General features: G+C 38.1%; 1 protein-coding gene across 31 annotated transcripts in view; it reads left to right on the forward strand.

Moving 5' to 3' along the window:
- Positions 1–23,751, forward strand: part of ADNP (activity dependent neuroprotector homeobox) — a 35,350-nt gene extending 11,599 nt beyond the window's left edge. For 24 of the 31 annotated variants that reach the window (XM_052787464.1, XM_052787471.1, XM_052787536.1 and 21 more), the window contains 5 exons: positions 651–696; positions 1,864–2,170; positions 15,914–16,026; positions 17,507–17,599; positions 19,534–23,751. In XM_052787464.1, coding sequence (XP_052643424.1) covers positions 658–696; positions 1,864–2,170; positions 15,914–16,026; positions 17,507–17,599; positions 19,534–22,674 — 3,693 coding nt within the window. In that variant the 5' untranslated portion in view covers positions 651–657 and the 3' untranslated portion in view covers positions 22,675–23,751. Of the gene's footprint in view, positions 1–650; positions 697–1,863; positions 2,171–2,565; positions 2,661–15,913; positions 16,027–17,506; positions 17,600–19,533 lie in introns of those variants that run through there. The other 7 variants (XM_052787668.1, XM_052787677.1, XM_052787630.1 and 4 more) reach the window with 2 other exon arrangements.
- Positions 23,752–24,595: the final 844 nt, after the last annotated feature.

Here is a 24,595-nt window from a genome sequence, read left to right on the forward strand (position 1 = left end):
CATTTTAAATGTTGGTGCTTGCCTTGGGGGGGGGGTATAATTTGCATGAAATATGATTTAGTTTAAATTTTATTCACGCTATTGTTATTGGAATGAAATCAGGTTACTGATAAGATTATAAAGATAATATATGTTTAAAAAGTTAGTAAGTTGTTTGCTCTAGTAAACAACAGTAATGTAGTACTGGCACACAGCCAATGGAGAAATTAAAACTATTTTAAAGATTTACAGTGTCTGGGTTGCACTGATGATGTTGATCCTGGATTCTCATTGCTTTCTAACTTTAATGATAACTGTTATTGAGGAATATTTAATACTTAAAAACAGGCTGTCTAGTAGAGAGCTATCCTACACTTTTTAATGAAGTAATTTTTAGCATAATCTGAATTTTATGCACTAACTTGTTACCAAACTGCATGCATTTTTTTGATTATGCTGTTTCACTCTGCTGCAGCCCTTCCCTTTTAGTGCTATTATGGATATTAAGAAATTTGGGGTTGAATTATTGGAATGAAAACCATGGGATCATGATACATACCTAACAAAGGCAACAGACTAGAGTAGTGTGTTTAAGCGTGTGGGGCGGTATGTTATGTAGGGAAAAGGAACAGCTTTTAGAATAAGGGTTTGAAACATTGCTTTTTCTGTAGGAAAAAGATGGAGTATTGCATGCTGGGAACAAGTGCTTTCCATAAGGTAGCTAAATTTTAAAAGTACATTTGTTTCATTTTGTTTTAGGCTTTGCTTAAGTATTCTAATCTAGTAATTTTGTCCTTTCTGCAGTTTTCATTTTGATTAGACCTCTGCAAAACTCTCTTCTAAACAAAAATTCAAAAACAGACAAAAAAAATACCCAAACCTGGGCCACAACTGCAGTTTGACATTTCTGAAATGTTGCTCAATGTGTACAGAAGAGTATTTAAAGGATACTAGTAATAGTATAAATTCTGTGGTCTGTTTTGTTTTCCATGATTTCAAAATTGCAGGTATTAACGCCAGTAAATTTAAAGACGTGAATGTGTCAGATGACTACAGAGAAATGACCAAAAGTAAAATAATTTGTTAAAAGGTAGTCTTCATTGACACCCCTTTCAAAACAAACCAAACCAAAAAGCCCCACTCATCAGGAATGCTGTCATCAGAAACTCCAAGTAAATAGTCACATTCTTTTTTCCTTTGTTCTTGTGAATAGCGAGACATAACATACTTGGAGGAGGTTTGAGTAGATGAGTCAGGACTGACTTTGTTAACTGCAGTTAAATGTTTTGGCCAGGTTTCCCGAGGAAACAAAGCTTATACAATTTTTCAGATTGTGGCTTGTCTCCTGTTCCCTGCTCCCTCCTCCCAGCCAAGAAAAAAGTTGGCCATTTTCAACCAAATTTGGTAGAAATGGAGGTCTGAAAGATAAATAAGCACTTTTAAGTCTCATTAAATGTAGATCTCCAGTAAGAGAAGAAACTAAGGTTTGAACATTCACAAGTTTCCTTCACAACTCTATCAGCCTGTTCCTTCAATTGGATGCAGCAATGCCAAGTGGCTGCTAAAGACTTGGTGGGAGGAGGAGTTGTAAGGGGGAGGGGAAAGAAATCCTACTGCTTAGGCCTGGGATTTTAGGGGGTTGACTTTTCAATGTTGGATGTGCGCCAACTGCAGAGGTGCCAGTTAGGTGTTGTGCCTGGAGCTGAACATAGCAACTTGCCTGTCATTATCTAATATGGAGCTTAGCAGAGGGTTATGAAGGAAAGAGAAGAAGCAGTAAATTATCTTGGCTTAGTATTCAAAGTATTCAGCTCCAAATGAGTTGTTGGTGCCTGACTGAGTGCATGTATAGTATATTATTCCATGGATACGATATTATTACAGGTACAGCAGCAGCTCATGATGCCCCGTAAAGCTTTTCTTTCCCAGAAAGAAAAGCAGGCTCGTGCCAGGGAAAGGGATATGTTAAAAAAGAGGAGGAGGCGACAAGACTATCTCAAAAGAAGCGTGGAGCCGCAGAAAAATGCAGAAACGATAAAATGGCACAGGGATGATGAGAAGAGGAGAGAAAATGAGCAAGTTAAGGACAAAGATATCAAGAAGCGGTGGAGACAGGATGAGAGAGAACGACGAAAGAATGTGGACGCTATGAATTGGCGCAGGGAAGATGAGAAGAGGGAAAATGAGCGAGGTAAGGACCAAGAAGGCCAAGAACCAGCAAAGAAAGGATGAGGAGGAGAGGGGGAAAGAGCGACGAAAGGATGGACCTTTTGAAGCAGCAGAGGGATGATGAGGGGGAGGGGAAAGGAGAGAGTAAGAACAGTTCAATTTTATAAGCATGTGCAGAAATAAAATATTAGTATCTTTTAGTTTCAAATTTATAGGAAATCTGCTTTAATGAACTGTTGTTCTTACAGAGCTAATTGTTTTAACAAGATTGATCTGAGTATAGATGTAGACAAACTCAAAGTCACAATGGGATAGAAAAGGCTGGGTTTACGCATTGCTTATAAAATTGTCTGGTTTGTACACATGCTCACACCTAATACTTTCTTCAACAGTACAGTTGATAATACTGTGTTTCAGATCACCAAAAAGTTCAGGTTTTCTCAGTCTTCATAATATGAGTAAATGAGAGCAGTAGGAAAGGAAGGGTCAACCAAACGTGCTCATAAGAGAAGGTAAAACTGATGTTTTATTTTATTCTTTCTAATAATGTGCCCAAGATATAGTTGTAATTGCATCCCCAGTTTTATTCCAAGGTAAATTATTTAAGAGAAGTTGCATGGAAGTGTAAATTTCACAGAATGCTTTTAAGAAGCCGTCAGTTTGAGATGCACGTTTCTGTGTCATTAGATCTGAGGTGTTGGCATCAAATCAGTTGGCATCACATTTGATTTGATAAATTCAGCCAACACCTTGGCATCAAGTCTGAAAAACTGACAAACAGTAGATATTTACATTACAGTAGGAAGACCCCTTCTAAAGTTGCATTTTAATTAAATTTTATATAGGATTTTTTTATCTGGAGTTATAAAATTTTTTTTTGCAGCAGCAGCCCTAAAACATTAGTTGTAGGTTTATGAACTGGCAGTGGATTTATACTGGATGAGAGTCTAGTCCTTTGGAAGTCCTTCTAGTCCATTTAGAAATTTGAGCCCTTAGAGTAAAAGGGGTGGTGTCTTTGCACACATGATGGTAGTTTGCTCCCATCTTTACAGCTGGGGATGTTGCAGCCCTTCTTGGAAGACTTCGCCTGCAGGGTGTTCACAGTAAACACTGAGGGGAAAGGGCTGTCACACTTAATCTTTGGTGAAATAGTGCCTCTTCCAAACAGTAGTAAAGAACTAGCTATCTGGAAATGAGAAACTGATTCAATTGTCTGCATCTTTTGGATTTTCTGTATTTAATGTGTTTGGTTTAGGATTAAAGATCTACACTTTTTTTGTTTGGTTGGTTTTTTACTCCATGAAAGTGTTTTGGCACCCTTGTTTTGACTGATGGGTGATGATGAGGCAGCCTGGAAAGACATAGCCACAATAACAAAGAGAAGAATTGTGTGATTAATAAGACTGATAACTCCTATATGGCTGCATAGTGAATGTGGCTGAATAATTTTATTACTCAACAAAACCAAAATAGTCAACATAATATGCATGAAGTTTTTCTTCTTAGTGCTGATCCTTTCAATTGACCCCCAAAATAAACTTACAGTGTTTAAGGGGTAGAGTGAGGGATAAATGTTGCTTATTATGAGTAGTAACTTTATGTATTTCATTGTGAGGGGAAAATGTTCTCAAAATGAGTTACCAGCTTTCCACCTTTGTGTTCCTGTGAGGTTTTCATTGTAGGCCTGGGGAATCATCAGCTGGTAAAATAAATTGTATGTCAAGAAAATTGATAAATGCATGTAAAAAAAAAATGCTTCCAGGAGCCTCATTTTTATTTCTATAACTTTTTTCTCTCTCCTTCATTCCTAATTTTCACTCAATACTCACTATGAAAGTTTAATTTTGTAGTTTTCCTTTTCTTGATTGACTGCTGCTTGTAACTGTTCTCAGCTCTGTGAACTTAGATAAACTTAGAACTATGTTCATAAAATTTTCAAAGGAAATAAATGGAATAGCCAGATAGTTACTTTCCAATTATTCCTCTAGTATCATTAGCAATGTTGACATCATACTTTTCTTGTATGTTAAAAAAAAAAAAATTAAAAAAAATTCATGTATTGCACTGGCTTGGTTCTACCAGTGAACAGGTACTTCAGAAGAATCAGTGGTCACTGTAAAGACCATTAGGATACCTAGCCTACTCATACAGCTTTGAGATGCCTGAATAAGTCTAAAATGCAGTAAGGACTAGGGGGTTTTTGTTTATAGCTTTTGGGGATTCCATAACTGTTTTTTACTTGCCATTTCAGTGATGCTTTTTACAAACCTTGTTGAGTGAAGACTTCTTCCTCCATGAAATGTTTAGGATTGCCTACAATTTTGTGCTTGCTGGTCACGGAAGGCTTTCCTAATGGTACAAACTGACAGTGTGGTAGTCAGGAAATGGTGTAATTTTCAGTAAAGCATAAAGAGAAGAACACCTAGTGTAGGTTTTCTAGAAAACCTAGACTGGTGCTGTCTTGGTTCCTTTACACAGCAAGATTTTCCTCCAGATTATTTCTTTAGGTCTTTAAACTATTTCTGGATTAAAAACACCGTTTCACTAACAAGACTGTGACACTAGAAATATGTTATACTTGTTGCTTGTTAGAACTTTAACAAAGCTCAAACATGAAACAAGCATAGTAAGCACTTGGAATAATGTTGTCTAAAAATGAAAATAACATGAGGAGGCAGATTTGGAATATTTGCTGAAGGTTTTAGATGAGAGGAAGAGGCTGTCTTGTTCTGAAACTGATGCATCTTTCCCAGAATCAGAATAGCATTGTTACCTTGTGGGTGCTTTGAAGCTGTACACTAGAAGATCCTCTGTTTCATTGTTCTAGATAAAGTTGGCAGAACTGAAACAGTCTTAACAGCTGTTACCTGATGGTATCAAAGGTAGCAGGCTGCAAAGCAGCTCTTCTGATGAGGTCCAAAAGACCTACTGGAGAATTAAGGTTTTGGTTACACTAAAATAGAAACAGTTATGGGGGTCTAAAGACAGGTGGAAGCTTACTCTTTTTTTATCACCTCTGATAATTTGACTGATGCGGGGTTTTTGCTGGTTTTGCCTCTTGTGTTCTTTATCTCTCTCCTGGGTGCATACTTTCCTGTAAGGTCATAGTTCTCAACTTGTGAATACCATGTATTGTGTACGAGATCAGTAAGTTCCTCATAAGGGAGGACTGTTTGCACTGAGAAAAATATGTAGCATAAGAAAACGTTAACTGTTGCAATATAGAACTCTCAAACAGGCATGCAGTATTGTATTTTACATGAATTAATTTTCCAAATAATTGCACAGTGACCTTTTTTTAACTCATCTTTTGACTCAGTTTTCTAGGTGGTTCCAGTCCCTTGGTAACTGATGTGTTAAAGGGCTGAACTGCACGGCCATGTTAACTTGAGGTGCTTGGAGCTGGTACAGTGAGGATAGTTTATTTTTATTAAATGCTAAAAGTGGTTTAAAAATCACTTAGAGTAACATAACAGGAGGATGTGTCAGACTTCACATTCTGGATGTTTTTAGAATAGTGACTGCAATTGTTTCCATCTGGAATTTGAAGTGCTAGTAAGAGTAGCAAGTTGGTGAAGAGGTAATTTGGAGTTGAAAATCACAGCAAGTCTATCTAAATGCTAAAAACTGTTTAAAAGAAAAAGTGTTATGTTGAAGAATTTGGGCTTTGTTGAAACTTCTCTGTGACTATGTGGTGGTTAATTTTGGGGCTAGACCTTGTTTCCTTCCTGCTTTTTTGTCATGCCATAAAAATTAGAAGTCTTGATTTCCTGTGTCTTAGGATATTTGCACTGTTAAGGTCCTGAAACTAAGCAGAAATTATGGTTTTTTCATGAATACTGTTCTCACTAGTGCTCCTGGGACCATTTCAAGGTGTTACACAATTTTTTCCCCTACTAGTATTTTTTTTTTATCAACTATGGCTAACAAGATTAGAAGATTCAGCAGAGGGAAAAAGCCTTTTGCTGTGAAGCAATACTAACCTTGAAGTGAGGTCCCTTTTTATTACAGCAGTGAACCTGAGTTCTTTGAAAACACTGAAGAAGCCTTTGATTTTAAACAAACGAGGCACAATGTTGTTGCCTCTGTTGGCCTGCAGTTTTACTTGCTTTCTAAAACTTGGACAATTATTAATTTAAATCAATCAGCCTATATTATGTCCTGGCCTGTTCCCATTTCAGGATGTGATTCTATTGAGTGAACTGAACTGCTGGTTCCTGTAGACTTCTCAAAGTTCAGCAGTCTTTGTAGTCATTTTATGCCCTAATTTTGAGGTTATAAGATGCACATATCAGAACTGCACTTGAGATTAAATTCTTCTTTCCTGGGACTCTTGTAGCCTGTTAAAAGCCAAAGACAGTGCTTCAGTTCTCTCAAGCACAATACCATGTACACACTTTGTAAATGGTATTGAGTTTTTGAAGTCTCTTAACTGTCGTTCCTCTGCTTACCTTGCAAGTATTCCTTGCTCTTTCACAAAACCTTCCCTCCCTGTCCCCCCTTCAGATTTTTGGATGAAGATCTGAGAGTACTTCATTCAGGCCTTTTTGTTAATATGTGTGCACTAGCTAGGAAACTTGTCTTAGCTTTTTGTTCATGCTTTGCATAGTGGCTGTAACCCATAGCAGTGAATTAGTACTGCATGAAGTTTGTCTAAAATAGGTCTTTGCATCTCCAAAGTGTGACTCTGAAATGAAAACTGAAGTACAGTATTTATAATTCAGTAATGATATTTTGCTCTTCTATAGCTTATCTTTTCTGCTAACGTTTCGCTACTGAATTATTCTAGGAATCAGTACCTGGCTGTGGACTACACCTTTATGCTAGGTACTGCAAAAATACAGAGCAAAAGAAGTTCCAAATACTACTTACACAGGTAGCCTGCTTACTTTACCATTATTTTGTGACTGGTACGGTCAGACATTTTATGTACAAGCACACTAAAGATGGGTGAGATCTTATTAAATCAGTCTAATTTTTCAAAATTTCTTATAACTAGGTTAGTAATCCATTTTCTTAGGCACCTGAAGATACTACCTGGATATTCCTAGTAAGGACATTGTTGGTCTTGTTTTTAAGTAATGATTTATTCTCTCTGCCCAGCACTTCAGATTGATGTGTAATTCAACTTACGAACAAGGGCTTGCCAGTGTATATGTAGGTGGAACCCAAGTCTAGAAGTAGGAAACAGAAGGGCAGACACAAACTTAATTCTTACTATGTTGAATCATGAACTTGAAAATAACTGGTTGACTGAGAGGCAGATCTCATTATTCCTGTTACTTAATGAGGATAAAAAAATGCTCAATGTTTCTCTGTAGAATTATTTTTGCTGAACATATATGTGATTGTCTTCACACATTCACAGAAAAGTAAGTCTACAGATGCACATTCCCTTAAAAGGAAAGTTCTATAATGTATTAAATTGTAGTTCTCATGAACAAGGATGGGCTGGTGGGGAATGTGAAGCTCACAGGCAGCCTTGGCTGCAGTGACCATGAAATGGTGGAGTTCAAGATCCTTAGGGTGGCGAGGAGGGTGCTCGCTACCCTGGACTTCAGGAGAGCAGACTTTGGCCTCTTTAGGGATCTGCTTGGTAGAGTACCATGGGATAAAGCCCTGGAGGGAAGAGGGGCCCAAGAAAGCTGGTTAATATTCAAAGATTACCTCCTCCAAGCTCAGGAGCGATGCATCCCAACAAAGAGGAAGTCAGGCAAAAACGCCAGGAGGCCTGCGTGGATAAACAAGGTGCTCCTGGTCAAACTCAAACACAAAAAGGAAGGCCATAGAGGGTGGAAGCAAGGACAGGTAGCCTGGGAAGAATACAGAGAAATTGTCCGAGTAGCCAGGGATCAGGTTAGGAAAGCTAAAGCCCTGATAGAACTAAATCTGGCCAGGGATGTCGAGGGCAACAAGAAAAGCTTCTATAGGTACGTCGGTGATAAAAGGAAGACTAGGGAAAATGTGGGCGCTCTCCGGAAGGAAACAGGAGACCTGGTTACTTGGGATATGGAGAAGGCTGGGGTACTCAACGACTTTTTTGCCTCAGTCTTCACCAGTAAGTGCTCCAGCCACACCGCCCAAGTCGCAGAAGGCAAAGGCAGGGACTGGATGAATGAAGAACTGCCCACCGTAGGAGAAGATCAGGTTCGAGACCATCTAAGGAAGCTGAAGGTGCACAAGTCCATGGGACCCAATGAGATGCATCTGTGGGTCCTGAGGGAACTGGCAGATGAAGCAGCTAAGCCACTATCTGTCATATTTGAGAAGTTGGGGCAGTCCAGGGAAGTTCCCACTGACTGGAAAAGGGGAAACGTAACTCCCATTTTTAAAAAGGGAAAAAAGGAAGACCTGGAGAACTACAGGCCAGTCAGTCTCACCTCTGTGCCTGGCAAGCTCATGGAGCGGATTCTCCTGGAAACTATGCTAAGGCACATGGAAACTAAGGTGGTGATTGGTGACAGCCAACATGGCTTCACTAAGGGGAAATTGTGCCTGACAAATTTGGTGGCCTTATGTGACGGGGTTACAGTGTTGGTGGATAAGGGAAGAGCAACGGACATCATCTACCTGGACTTGTGCAATGCATTTGATGCTGTCCTGCATGACATCCTTGTCTCTAAATTGGAGAGACATGGATTTGACAGGTGGACCATTTGGTGGCTATGGAATTGGCTGGATGGTCACACTCAAAGAGTTGCGGTTAATGGCTTGATGTCCAGGTGGAGACCAGTGATGGGTGGTGTTCCTCAGGGGTCAGTATGGGGACCAGCGTTGTTTAACATCTTTGTTGGCGATATGGGCAGTGGGATTGCATGCACCCTTAGCAAGTTTGCCGATGACACCAAGCTGTGTGCTGTGGTCAACACACTGGAGGGAAGGGATGCCATCCAGAGGGACCTTGACAGGCTTGAGAGGTGTGCCTGTATGAACCTCATGAAGTTCAACAAGGCCAAGTGCAAGGTCTTGCACATGGGTGGGGGCAATCCCAAGCACAAATACAGGCTGGGTGATGAGTGGATTGAGAGCAGCCCTGCAGATAAGGACTTGGGGGTGTTCGTTGATGAGAAGCTCAACATGACCCAGCAATGTGCGCTTGCAGCCCAGAAAGCCAACCATATCCTGGACCGCATCAAAAGAATCGTGACCAGGTCAAGGGAGGTGATTGTCCCCCTCTATTTGGCTCTCGTGAGACCCCACCTGGAGTACTGTGTTCAGCTCTGGGGCCCCCAACATAAGAAGGACATGGACCTGGTGGAGCGAGTCCAGAGGAGGCACACCAAGATCATCGGGGGCTGGAGCACCTCTCCTATGAAGACAGGCTGAGAGAGTTGGGGTGGTTCAGCCTGGAGAAGAGAAGGCTCCGGGGAGACCTCATAGCAGCCTGCCGGTACCTAAAAGGGGCCTACAGGAAAGATGGGGAGGGAGTCTTTGTCAGGGAGTGTAGTGACAGGACGAGGGCTAACAGTTCTAAACTGAAAGAGTGTAGATTTAGATTAGATGTGAGGAAGAACTTCACTATGAGGGTGGTGAGACACTGGAACAGGTTGCCCAGAGAGGTTGTGGATGCCCCATCCCTGGAAGTGTTCAAGGCCAGGTTGGATGGGGCTTTGAGCAACCTGGTCTAGTGGAAGGTGTCCCTGCCCATGGCAGGGGGTTTGGAACTAGATGATCTTTGAGGTCCCTTCCAACCCAAACCATTCTATGATTCTATGAAATACCTAGGTATTGTGCAGGAATTAATAGGATAGAGTAGAACCATACAGGAAAATAATAAAAATTAACTATGCCTTGGCTACTATAAAACAGAATAGATGGAAATACAGGATGTCCTGCTAACTAGAATCCTGGGCTGGAATTGTCATTTGATTAAGTGGTATCATCTCAGGATAAATTAATTCCTCCTTTATTAAAAGAAAATTCTGCTGAGTTTCTTTTGAAAGCTACTTTGAGATCTTGGAGAGAAGTTCTGTATTGAGCTTATAATATTAGGTAAGTAGCACTTCTTCAACCATCAGGAATTGGTAACTGATAGATGTGTAAAACTTGAGCTGCTTGTGCCTAGTGAAAAGGCTTGTTCCTTTTATTTGTCTTCACTGAAGTGCAGTGTATTTAAGACCGTTCACTTTTGGCATTTCAGTAGAAAAACAGGAGAAACAGCATTAAAGTAAACTATTTTATAGAAGGGTCAGTTGACCTCTGACCCTTTATTATGGGCATCCTTCACTGTGGGGGACGCTGGATGTAGCGGTAGCTTTAGTTTCAGATGAAAGCACTAGTGGGTTTTGTCAGTACTGGCTGCTGCATTCCTTAGTATTGTGTTCGTTAAAATAATTACTTGGATCTAAGCTTCAGAGCAGTAAGAAGAAGCCCTTACAGTGAAGAAGAGATGTTCCAGGTGTCCTCTCTTAAACATCAACTTTTGGTCAGATAAAGGATACCTCATTTCACGAATAGCATTAATGTCTAAATGATTATTCGAGATGCTTCTTAATCCCAACTGTTTTAATGTCCACATTCAAGAATGTGCCGGCAGTGTGTTGCGTATATTGCAATTACAATTTGATTTACTTGCTGTAAATAGAAATGAATGGAGATGCTAAAAGCTCTTTTTGTAGTCACAAACCATAATAATACCAGACTGCATCTGGCTCTCCACTAATTACGATTAAATGGTCAAGAAACTTCCTAAATAAAATGAACTGTATTTGCTTAAGGATGAGTTCTTTGTTAAGATTAGGTGAGTTGGATTCAGCTATCAAGCAGAATTTGCAAAGGTTGATCTTCAGTTTTCAGATGGGAAGATCTAATTATGTCCTCTATTATGATGTGTTGTGATAGGAAGATCTTGATAATTTCTTGCCTTTAAGACTTGACTGTGAGACAGGCAATATATATATATCTCTCATGGTATATTTGGCATGTCTAGGTATATTGGACAGAGTAATTAAGAGAAAGCATTTTATTCTTTTGGTGAAGAAGTTGTTAGTGGCATTTTGTACTAAAATAAGCTATTTGATAATAAGCATTACTTTGAGACTTGTGGCTGACTTTCAAGTTTACAATTATTAATTGCCTGAAGACAAACTGTACTGACTCTTGCTTTGTCATGAGGAAAAAAAATGGTTTCTTTACAAGCAAAAGGAGTATACGCTTTTAAGTGGGGACTTTGGTTTTGAAGAAAACAGCACAGCTTACTAGAAGCTTTAAAATGTAATGTTTTCATGCACTGATGTTACTACAGTTGATTATTAATAACTTGGGTTATTCTGGAATAAAATTACTAGGACATTATCTCCTTGGATTTGAAGTTCACTTGAAAATATTCATTCAAATCCTGAACATGCTTGACTATGCTGCTTCATATAATTTTTGATGAAAAAATTGAGCATACAGGTAGCTACGAAGAAGCTACTGAAGCATTACTGAACCAGTGCAGTACAGTGAGAGCAACACTTACTCAGTTGCTCTTACAGAAAAGGAATTAGAGGAGCCATGATTAATTTCTTGGCTACATAAATATTTTTCATTCTGGCTCTATGAACTGCAGCAGCAAGAACTTTCAAGAAACGGATGTTCTTGAGTTAAAAAAAAAAATATGCTGTGCTTTGAAAGCAAACTTGTGTTACTTTATTGTAACTTAGTGTTCAGAGCCATAGTTTGCAATTCTGTTTAGGGAAGAGAGGGAATAGAATGTTAAGGAAGCATATTTTCTTTCCAGTTTGTGATCTGTGTTTAGGGATATAAATCCACTCTGTGTGCTGTGTGGTATTTTTTGTATTCCTATTAATGCAGTTCTAGTATCACACAAGTCAGGTCTGTTTTAAGTCATGAAAAAAGTGACAGTGGGCTCAGCATTGAAAGCTATTTCGTAGTGACTGGCCTAGGAGAAGAAACTGCAGGCTGGAGTTGCTTTTTCCATCTGGAAATGTTAAGCTGCACTTACTATTTCAACCAGATCAAAAATAGAGAAAATGGTACTACTTGGAAATTGCAAATAGGACACAACCTAACTAAACCATTTGCATTAATCAGTAGGCTAGTTAGGAGCTGAAATTCTTAGGCAACAGCGTTTTTTCCCGTTAGTCTTCACCATCTTTTAAACTAATTTGTTACTAATACTTCACAAAATTGGCATTGCTGATCCTCAGCCCTGTTGTTAAATATTTTCAACTACTATTCATGTCTTTAAAATGGACCTGGCTCAACTTTAAGCTATATTAGATGTTCTTTTTACAGTTGAAGCAAAATTGCAACCTTCAAATAATATTTTTAGTCAAGGAGATTTTAATTCTAGTTGTTGAAGTAACTAAACTAATTGTAACATTGCCCTGAAATATATAAATGTACTCTTTGTGGTCTTAATTTTTTTAGTACAACAATTTCTCAATACAAATTCCTGTTTGCAAGGTAAATATCCATTACTGTTTTCAAAAGCTTTTCCACCATTTATGTGCTTATACTTTGTCATAAATGGTATTGTTTTTATTTTATTTCATTCAAAAGCATGTTAAGTAATTGTACAAATAAGAGGATATAGCTTCTGCCCAGAGGTGCTTACACAGTAAAACTCATACCACAGTACGGGCAGAAAAGCAGGGCGGAACTTGACACATTCTGTAGTTAACTTAATCAAAGCCTAATACACAGTACAGAGTTATAAAATCTTATGTATGTTGAAAGTGTTTTTCTTAAACTTCTCTTCAATGTGTGCCTTTAGAAATAGCTCTTAATACAAGAAAGAGGAAAGGGACATGTGGATAAATTCAGAATTTGATCAGAAAATCTGATAAGGGAACCATAAGCTCGAATGCAGATTTCAGTAAAATAACTGATTTGCCTGAGTCAGTTTTCAAAGTAACAAGAAGTTAGAAACTCAGATTCAAACCTTATTTCCTAGTCCTAAAATTTTAATGAGGATTAAAAATAATTCACTGGGCAGGACTGAGTAGCATTCTGAAAGGATGACATGAATCACTTTAACTATTTGATCAATCACATTCACTCTTGCATAGAGAGGGAGAATGTGTTAGGCCTGGATATTGCTTATAATTGCAGATGAAATATTTGATTATAAAAGAGTACAGGTGAGAATGGATACAGCATGAAAAAAAAGAAGAGCAGTTCATGATTTCCCATACAAAGTCATTAGAGGCTTTAGAGGATCTATTTAACCCTTGCCTTCTCTGAGATGGCAAAGAATGCCTGTAGAAGTGCTCTTCATAGCTTGATTAGGGTTCATATTATGAGACTTGTAAGTGAATCTACCTATAAGGTATTTCACTAGAATGCTGATTCTTCATATTTTTAAAGTGGGTTTGAGTCTCCCTAAAATGAAAGGTGTCAAGATATAGAAGATGGCTACTTTTCATATGAACTTAATTCTAATTTTTTTTTTTTCAATTCTCATCCTTTTCACTGAGACTAGAGTTAGCTGAAACATCTCTACGGTCACATAAATTAATAAACTTGCATTTAGAGTTTTGTATGTGAAGAAATCAAGTTGTTTTTGATTACACTAAATTCTCTTAACAAGTGTTACTTGCAGGAAATGAATACAGAACATTGAAATACTTTTTTTCTGGCCTATGTTGTTTGAAAATTACTACCATTAGTCACTTTGCATGATGTGTCTAAGTAACTTCATTATTGCAAATACTCTGAGTAATTTGGAATCCCTGAGATTTGTAGACAAGGTCTAAACTTTTTTTTTTCATATAGGGGTGTTAAAATGACACTGTATTTGCTTCTGGTAAACTGTGACAGTGGCCAGCCTGATACAAGTACCAAAATCCTTAATTATCAGAGTTGCTTTGGTGCTTCTGAAAATTTTCCTGTAGATCTTTATATATACACTCAGGCTTGTTTCCACATAGTTTCTAGTTTATAGTTGTGATAGGAGTCTTAAATGTCATGATAGTTTTCTGCCCTTACCCAGGAGCTATTTCTGAATTCATTGAATTTGAAGAGACTAGACCCTAGCAATGTGCTAGCAGTGCTACCTGTAGATTGTGAAACTGAAGCGGTTTGTATTAGCGCTGTTACATGCAGAACTTTTCAGTTTTGTTTATTTCTGAAACTAAACGGTGTTGTTGGTGGGAATCATGGAATATTAAGTTGTTCGTGAATGTCTTAAAGCATTACCTAGTAAAAGTTGGTAGGGGTATGAAAAAAAAAAGCTAGTGTGTAAACAGATGAGTAATATTTTAAGGAGTATGCATGATAGTGCGTATAGAAGGGTTGGTTTTGATCAGAGACAGTTGTAGTCACAACCCATATCCTTTGTACTTTGAGAATTTCTTAGTAAGCTCTTTGTAGCTTAGCAATTGCCCTTGATCTCATGATAAAGGGGAGGAATTTTTGTCTGACTCAAATATTTAATGGCTGCAAACTTCTGTTAACTTTGCATTCTAGGCTTCTGGTGAAAGCATTAAAAAATACTTTCAACCATCTAACAAAAAAAATTGTCCATTTTTAGTTGATGTAGGTAGTCTTTGGCCTTACAGTGGATTAATTTGTTGATAGGAATTAAACCTTTTATTGTTCAAACAAAGCAACATTTCTGAATTGGCTCATGGAAATATTAATGATCAAAACCACAGCTTTTATCTTCTGGGGTGATATTCTTTATGCAACAGGCATTGGACCATTAAAGCCTAGGGAACAAGATAACAACTTTTGACACTTTCTTGCTATTTAAGAAGCTTTGTCCCCTTTTCTTTGAGAAAAGCGTACCTTTTTATTGCTGGCTCCACCCTCTTTCACTTCCAAAATAACTGTACGTTTTCAGGGACTTTCACGTTTCTGCCATTTTGTAGCTTCTTAAAGTGCAGATGACTTGATGATGGTTCTGTAGCTGAGCAAGCGTTTACCATAACGATAGCAGCATGCAGACTGAGAACTCCTGTATACACAAAATAAGACTAGTTACTAGCATTTGGAAGAAATCCTAGTGGTAATGGTTGAATCTGGGAATCCACATATCTTAAAATTTTAGACTTTCTTTTAGCTGGATAGCCCTAGTCACTAAAAGACAGTTTAATTGGAATACGCTATCTCTGTGTGGGGAACTGGAAGAGAGGGTTGTCTTGTAGACTGAAAATATCCAGCTACACTTGGAGGTGTTAAGCCATCTCTTGTACTTTTTCCAGAGATTTATATCTCTGAAGGGCTCTAACCAAGCTTTCAGGTCCCATCTTAATAAAAGAAAAATGTATGCTAAACAGCTTGTCAGCCATTTAAAGCTATAAATACAGTAAATGGAAGAAACAGTATTAATTTCTTATCCTACCTACAGTTGAATGCAAGAGGCATCTTTCTCACTGAAGAGATACTATTAAATCTATTCCAAGACTGACACAAACGTTGAAGCTCAACTTACCAATTTTCAAATCAGTTAGGATATGTATGCACAAAAGATAAATTGAGGTTTTAAGTACTTCAGCATAGGAGGTAAATTTCATGTAAATACAAACACTTTAAAAAAAAAAAGTTATTTCCAGATGCAGCTGATTACTCCTGCAATAGCTGTTACATCAGTTTGTTGGTTTTTTAAGTGCTCTCTTGTCAACATCTAGCTTTATGGCCAGCCTCATTTAAAAACAAATCAGACAGAAAATGTGGTAGTTTCTTAGTTAATGGTACAGCTCTGATACCAAGTAATATGGGTAAAATGAGACAGAAAATTACTAATAATTACAAGAGCAACACTATCAGACAAAACACATTTGACTTAAACCTTTTCTCTTACTTTCTTTTTCAATAGAAACTATGTTCCAACTTCCTGTCAACAACCTTGGCAGTTTAAGAAAGGCCCGGAAAACTGTGAAAAAAATACTTAGTGACATTGGTTTGGAATACTGTAAAGAACATATAGAAGTAAGTATGATACCTCCCAAGTGTTGTAGTTAGAGTTAAAATGCTCCAAACTTGGTGGGACTGGGAGGTCTTTGGTGTGTGACAACTTTTTTTTAGACCTGTTTCACGAAATGTTAAATTTGTACTGTGAATTTTGAAGGAATCCCCTGTATCCTGTTCCTACACCATAATCCTCTGTTCTCATCAGCTTCTGAGAATTATTCTGGGATTCCATTTGAGCCTTGTTGTTCAGGCATTGCTACCCCTGCATTGCTTTTTAAGTTCTACACAAAGTATGACTTAATAACTTGAGGTAAAATGTACCTGTAAACACTATAGAAAGTTTAGTGGAGACAAGATACACTTCAGGCTATATGTGACTGACTTGACATATATTGAAGGTAGGTTGTCTTTTGTTTATGTTGGATTCTTAAAAATAGCACTTGCTAACTGAACATTTAGGAATGAAGCAAAAACTAGGTGTGGTATAGGATGTTCCTGGGGGACAGAAGATGGTTCTGAGGTTTTCATTAAGTGTTTGTCAGTGCTAACGGTAGGTCATCAAGTTAAAGAATCACTTCTGTACCTGTGTTAGTTCCTAGAAGGGAAAGGTATTTGTGCTACTTTTCTGGACAAACTTCATAACTATCATCTCAAAAGTGCAGCTTTCTCTCCTGAACACTAACTTGTGTACTGTCAGTTCACGCACTTTAACTCTTTAGAGTACTCAGCAAGTTATGACCTGTTTGCTTTGGCTTTTCTGTTAGTGTCTCTTTAAAGAGCATTTAAGTGAGATGCATAAGAAAAAGAAATGCCAGTCCTTCCTGCTTGGAAAATTTGTGGAGCAAGTATAATTTTTGAGGGTAAAATTCTGAACTGGGACAATGTTACTTACAGTATTCATTTCAGTGGAAATACTGTTTTTGAGTCCTTATGTGCTGCTGACTCATATGCTGTGCCAAAGTACTTCATAAGATTATTTTTTTAATGGGAATTGGGCTGCTTGGACATCATACACATAGTCAAACTTCTAAAACTTTTATCTGAATTCCTGTGTGAAATTAAAGTAGTAAAAAACCCCTAAAACCAATCAAACACGCACACACACACACCCACTCCCCCCCAAACAATCAAAACCCCAAATATTAGAGTTGTGGTAAAGCATCTGTATGATCTTAAATGTTTAGCACTAGCCTGGGAATACTTTTCTCCATGACTGCTTTTGAAAATGGGATAGGTATGTAATTACAGTCTTGGTTTAATTAGGAGGATGAGTATTGGAAATAGTTCTTCAGGTGTTTTACGATCTTGAGACTATTCACAACTCTTCATCTCCAAAGAGGTGCATCTTAAATACCCACAGTTCCTTGAATTAATAATATCTACTATTTGCCAGCAGCACTTGAGAGGACTGCATGGATGCTTACGAGAGTTGCTTAAGGGAGCAGTTGGTCTTTGGTTTTGATTCTCTGTACTCTCTTCCCATCTTCCCCTTCTCCAGGATTTTAAGCAGTTTGAACCTAATGACTTTTATTTGAAAAACACTACATGGGAAGATGTAGGATTGTGGGACCCATCGCTTACAAAAAATCAGGTTGGTAATAGTTTATGTTGACACATCTGATTCTGAAGATGGTTTGTACTAAAGGGTGTTTCACAAATATGCCAAGAGCTTTTTGTGCAGTTTTACCTGTTGATCTTCCATTTGTCATCAGTTTAAGGGACAGCAAAAAGCTGTGCTTTTATTTTTTTATTTTAAAGTAATAATCCTGATCTTTATCTTAGTAGTATGGATAGCCAAATACTGGAGAACTGATTGGTCAAGAAATCTTACTCACCCTTTGACAACTGCATATTAAGAGCCCATCTGTTTTCAAGCTTAGTGCAATTTCACCATCTTTCTGGTTAAAAGAAAAAAATTACCACAAACTGTATAAAGTTATTGATATCTTTCCTTAATGTTTCATTATCTGTTTTCATCATTTCACAAAAAGTTTAAATGAACACATCTAACTGCTGTTCTCTCCTCTATTGTTGTAGCTCTTAGCTGTCTGCCACATGTGAAGATTCTCAGAATCTGACTATGTCCAAGATTTGGTTTAGGCATATATAGTTCTATACAGCACTGGAATTCTTACTTTTTAGATGTTTCTGAGCCAGGAATAAAGGAAATTTGAATTGAGCTAGAAGTGGAGGGAGGAAATAATACTTGATTCTGATTAAACACATTTAAGGCAAGTCATGTCCACTGCAGTAGCATCTACTGATGGTACAATATAGAGTAATACCAGCACTGACAGAACAGTGAGAAGGTGAGAAATCTCTCTACAAAATAAGCCCTCTTTTAGCATCTGAAAGATCAGGTATTGCTCTTACAGGAAATGGGAACCTGTATTATGGTGGATTCCTAGTGTAGTGTTAATCTAAAAATGTCCCTTCGTTACTGTGGTCCATAAAATACGCTGATGATGTCCTTTTTTCTAGTTAATTCCAGAATAAAAATTATAATATAAAAGGAGACAGATTTTGTTTAGTTTGCTTTGTTGTATCTTGTCTCCAGCCTACCAGATGTCTGAGGCTTCAGACGCTGGACAGAAGCATATATTCCTACTTACTTATGCAGAGGGAGAGTACAACTCTCCAGCTACTTCAGATGATCTATGTGTAGCTTGATGCACAAGACTTGTTTTCACACTCATGATGAATGTCTGTAACTATTTGAATTTCATGTCTTATCTGAAATGCCAGATTGCTTGTGGCTACCTCTAAGGCGAATGTAACTTTAGTTTCTGTTACAACAGTTGACAAGAACTGCATTGGCAACATGTTAAATGTAACAAAGATAAAGAGTGCAGGGAAACTGCAAGTGTGGAATTTTCAAATACCCCCTTCCTCTCCCCCCGCCCCGATCCAAGATTGCTTTAAAAATCAGGTTTGTGCTTTGATAGAAGAAAAAGGCTTGGTGGTTTTAAGGGCTTCTGTGGCCTTAGTATATGACTTTGTGAGCTTAAATCCATTTGCTCACCAAAAATAAGTTTTGAGGAGGTTTTTTTATATAAAAGTTTGTAATGGATACCTGGTTGGCAGATTTTGATGGGAAGTAGCCCGTGTCTTCTGGATACTGTCTCATTCTACTCAATCATGCTTGCCTTTTCCCCCTGGAAATGAGCTTATGGTGAATTCTTTCATGCAGCTCAGCTGCAGGAAATGAGGCTGGTTTGGTTTTTTTTTTTGACTGGTGGAGAAAAATGCTTATGATTTTTCCTTGCATGCTGAGTTTAAGGTTAAACTCTTGAGGGACCTCTAAATTGGCACTTGCCACATCACGTGTATGTTCAGATGATAAACTTTTTAGGGCCTGGTCTGCAGGCCAAAAATTGGAGAGAAGAAATTAATCTAAGGTTTTGAGACTGTTGCAGTGGGTCTTGAGACTATTGTTTAGAAACATTGTTTAGAGAAGATCATGGATGTTATTTTTCTAAAAACTGCTTTTCAATATTTAGTTTCTGCTTTGTTCTTTGTTTTAAGGACTATCGGACAAAGCCCTTTTGCTGCAGTGCATGTCCATTTTCCTCGAAGTTCTTTTCAGCGTACAAAAGCCACTTCCGGAATGTTCATAGCGAAGACTTTGAAAATAGGATTCTCCTTAATTGTCCTTACTGTACTTTCAATGCGGACAAAAAGACTTTGGAAACGCACATTAAAATATTCCATGCTCCAAATGCCAATACACCGAGTGGAGGCATCAGCACTTTTAAAGATAAAAACAAACATGATAGCCTTAAACCTAAGCAGGCTGACAGTGTAGAACAAGCTGTTTATTACTGTAAGAAGTGCACTTACCGAGATCCTCTGTATGAAATAGTTAGAAAGCACATTTACAGGGAACATTTTCAGCATGTTGCTGCTCCTTATGTAGCAAAGGGAGGTGAGAAGTCACTCAATGGTGCAGTTCCGTTAAGTTCCAGTACCCGAGAGGAGGGTAGTATTCACTGCAAACGATGCCTTTTTATGCCGAAATCATATGAAGCTTTAGTACAGCATGTTATCGAAGACCACGAACGTATAGGATATCAGGTAACAGCAATGATAGGTCACACTAATGTAGTTGTTCCGAGATCTAAACCTTTGATGCTAATAGCTCCAAAACCACAGGATAAAAAGCCTATGGGACTCCCTCAGAGGATGGGTCCCCTTTCCCCTGGAAGTGTTCGATCTCTTTCGTCACAACAGATGATGAACAGACTCACTATACCAAAGCCTACATTAAATTCCGCAGGAGTGAATATGATGTCAAATGTTCACCTACAACAAAACAATTACGGAGTCAAATCAGTGCCACCAAGTTATGTTGGTCAGCCAGGGGGAAGGCTAAACTTAAGTGGTAATGCACCAGTTTCTATTCCACAGCAATCACAAACAATGAAACAGTTTTCAGCAAGTGGAAATGGAAGGCCTTACACTCTTGGAGGGGAACAGAGATCACAGGCCTCAGCAAGATACTCTCTTCAGTCTGCCAATTCATCTTCTCTTTCATCGGCTCAGTTGAAACAGACGTCATTATCTCAGTCACAGGCAGCTTCAAGAGTATTAGGTCAGTCTGGCTCGAAATCTCCTGTAGCTGCTACAGGTCCTTCTGCTGTCAATACATCATCCACACAGAAGTGGAAAATCTGTACAATCTGTAATGAGCTGTTTCCTGAAAATGTGTATAGTGTCCACTTTGAAAAGGAGCACAAGGCTGAAAAGGTGCCTGCAGTAGCTAACTATATAATGAAAATACACAATTTCACTAGCAAATGTCTATACTGTAATCGCTATTTACCCACTGATACATTGCTTAATCATATGTTAATACATGGTCTGTCTTGTCCGTATTGCCGTTCAACCTTCAATGATGTTGAAAAGATGGCTGCTCATATGCGAATGGTTCATGTTGATGAAGAAATGGGACCTAAAACTGATTCCACTCTAACCTTTGATTTGACATTGCAGCAGGGTAGTCACACGAATATACATCTTCTTGTCACCACCTACAACCTGAGAGATGCTCCTGCTGAATCTGTAGCTTACCATGCTCAGAATACTCCCCCGGTTCCTCCAAAACCACAGCCGAAAATACAGGAGAAGTCTGATGTACCTGTAAAAAGTTCTCCACAAGCAGCAGTTCCCTACAAAAAAGATGTGGGGAAAACTCTCTGTCCTTTGTGCTTTTCAATCCTAAAAGGACCCATATCTGATGCACTTGCACATCATCTACGGGAGAGGCATCAAGTAATTCAGACAGTTCATCCAGTTGAGAAAAAGCTAACCTACAAATGCATTCATTGCCTTGGTGTATATACTAGTAACATGACTGCCTCAACTATAACGCTGCACCTTGTTCACTGCAGAGGTGTTGGGAAGACTCAGAACGGCCAGGACAAAGGTACTTCGTCATCTCGGCTAAGTCAGTCTCCAGCTGTAGCACCTGTAAAACGTACTTACGAACACATGGAATTCTCACTAATGAAGAAAAGGAAAATGGATGATGATGACTCCCCCTCTGCCTTTGAGGAGAAGCCTGAAGAACCTGTAGTTCTAGCATTGGACCCCAAGGGTCATGAAGATGATTCCTATGAAGCCAGGAAAACATTTCTTACAAAATATTTTAATAAGCAACCATATCCCACTAGGAGAGAGATTGAAAAGCTGGCTGCCAGTTTGTGGCTATGGAAATCTGATATTGCGTCTCATTTTAGTAACAAAAGGAAGAAATGCGTTAGAGATTGTGAAAAATACAAGCCTGGTGTGCTGCTTGGTTTCAATATGAAAGAGTTAAACAAAGTCAAACATGAAATGGATTTTGATGCTGAATGGCTATTTGAAAACCATGATGAAAAGAATTCCAGAGTCAATGTTAGTAAGACTGTTGATAAAAAAATAAACTTAGAAAAAGACAACGAAAGTTCCTCAGACAGCTATGAAAATATAGAAGAGGAATACAATGAAAGCGGTAGTCCGTTTGGTCAACGTATTTCTGACATCGGCGAGAAAGCCTCTTCTGATAGCATAGTGGAGAACCCAGAGGACAGCATATCCAAGGAAATCATTGAAGAAAATACATTACAGTCTCCAGAGAAGTCTGATCAAAAACAAGAGGAAAGCTCTAAATATGAAGAGATTATTTCTGCTGAAGAACCAGCAAAGCTGGTAGGTGATGTTTCAGATAGCGAAGGTGATCAGGATGATCAAGATGATGCTGTTGAATGGAAAGATGGAGCTTCACAGTCTGAAAGTGGGCCTGGTTCTCAGCAGGTTTCTGATTTTGAAGATAATACATTGGAAGTAAAACCAGAAGTGTGGACAGATGAATCCTCCCAAAGTGAAGATGCTGGTAGCAGTAAACCGACTGTTGAGACAAAAGGGGGTGGATCTGAAAGTGATGAAGAACAGTCAAAGTGGAAAAATCGTTCCTATGGAAAAGTAGAAGAGTTTTGGTCTAAGGACCAGTCGCAATGGAAAAATGCATCAGAGATTGAGGAGAGCTTGTCAAATCAGCAGATGGAATGGCAGAATAGCACAATTGACAGTGAGGATGGAGATCAGTTTGACAGTGTGACTGATGGAGTAGCAGAACCAATGCATAGCAGCTTAACTGGTGTGGAGCTGAGTAGCCAGCAAGCATGAGCTGCTCGATTCAGAAGTGTCAGTAATATGATCCAGTCTACAACTGTCCAAACACTTTCATTTCAGTATGACTGCTAAGCTTAAATTCTGACTGGTACTGCCTTTCGAGTGCTAGGTCATGGCATGTGGTGCTTGCGGCCACTATTATTCCAGTGGTTATTTAAGGATGCTGTTGGCTAATCTTGCTTGAGAATACCTGCTGGGATGAGCACAGTAACTTAATGTGAAAACGGATGAGCTGGTGGCTCCAGAATGCACACAGAGAAAAGCAGAGGTTTATTTTATCTGCATTTTCAACATCTATTTCACTCTTGTACATGTTCAGTTGTATGTCTTTTTAAACATTACCCTTTTTCACATGGTAGTGTAGGGCCAACCATACAAGCTACCAGTTCAATGTGTATAGTAGACTATGGGGAAATTGATTTTTTCATGTATCATTCTGAATAGTTGAAATGTATATTTGTACAGTCTTTTAGACCTATTCAAGTGAAGCTTATGAAATTGTTCTTGTGTACCCATCATAGATTTGTTTCTCTTTTTTAGTGTTGCCCTGCTGTGTAATAAATGCTGTATCTAGTTTACCTAGCAAAAGCTTGAAACTGCTATAGTATGAATTTTGACAAACTTAGTTTTTGCACATAACCTTGTACAATCTCGAAACAGAGGCCAGCAACATAAAAAAATATATCTGGACTCTATTGTATTATAGAATTTTCTTGTTCTGAATATCCTTGACATTACAACTGATGACAAACGTATTTCAGAGCCATTTTCTGAAATCTTTTAAGCTAAAAAAGAAAAATCACATGCAAGAAACAAGTTTGCAGCTACTAATTTTGACACCTTTTAGATCTGTATAAAAGTGTATTGTGTTGAAGCAGCACACTGAAACAGAAGTGCTGTGTTTTGGATATTTAGTTTTATCTTTAGTTAACACCAACAAGGTGTTGTATTCATTTATACCATCTAATATATGACACACTGTTGTAGTATGTATAATTTTGTGATCTTTATTTCCCTTTGTATTCTTCATTTAAGCATCTAAATAAATTGCTGTATTGTGCTTAATGTAAATATTTGCTTTATTACATGCAAGTCCTATGTTCCTGTTTGGTAAATCCCATGTTGCTACATTTTTTTTTTTTTTTTTTCTTTTCTTTTCTTTCCTTCCTTCTTCAAAGTGCTCCACAGCTCTGCTGGGCATGTCTGTATAGTACTTTCTTACTGAATAGACTGATCTCTTCAAGGATATTGAAAATCTTACAAAACTAATTTTGGCTGAATTTGTCTTTACTATTTAGCATTCTAGAACACTAATTTATAAATAGGATTGTAGTGATTTGCTTGTTCTGCACCCTGGAGAAACAAGGTCTACGAATTACTTGTGTTTTGCATCCCTTTGTACTTACATGAATGAAGATCACTTTCACATATTAAAAAGTTATCTAGAACTATGTCCCTCTCTGAAGCACTACATATTGAGGGTAAATGACAGTGAAGCTGTTTAAATGGTAAGAATTCAAAGATGAAGGAGCATGCCTTGCAAGCTACAGACTTATTTTGGCTTTGAAGAAAAAGTAATTTGAATACTAAAAAAAAAAAGTTTGCTAAAATTTGTGATTCGTTTTGTCAAACCTGTCCTGCATTTTGGCAAGTGTGCAGACATACAGCTGCATAACCAAAACCTCAGTGAGGTAATTTACTGAAGGGAATCTAACTGTAATGAGAACAAAACTGTTCTTAATTAGCATGATGAGTTTGATTTAGGCATATGTCTAATACAGTATCAGAAAGTAGGTACTCTGATATTTACAAGAACTAAATTGACCTGTGAAATTTTCATTAATGTAAAGGAGGAAATAGTTCTGTGTTCTTCAACATTTTAAACAGCAAAACCATTTCACAGAGAACTTGAGAA

The sequence above is a fragment of the Harpia harpyja genome, chromosome 1 (assembly GCF_026419915.1).
Source record: "Harpia harpyja isolate bHarHar1 chromosome 1, bHarHar1 primary haplotype, whole genome shotgun sequence".
Classification (NCBI taxonomy): domain Eukaryota; kingdom Metazoa; phylum Chordata; class Aves; order Accipitriformes; family Accipitridae; genus Harpia; species Harpia harpyja.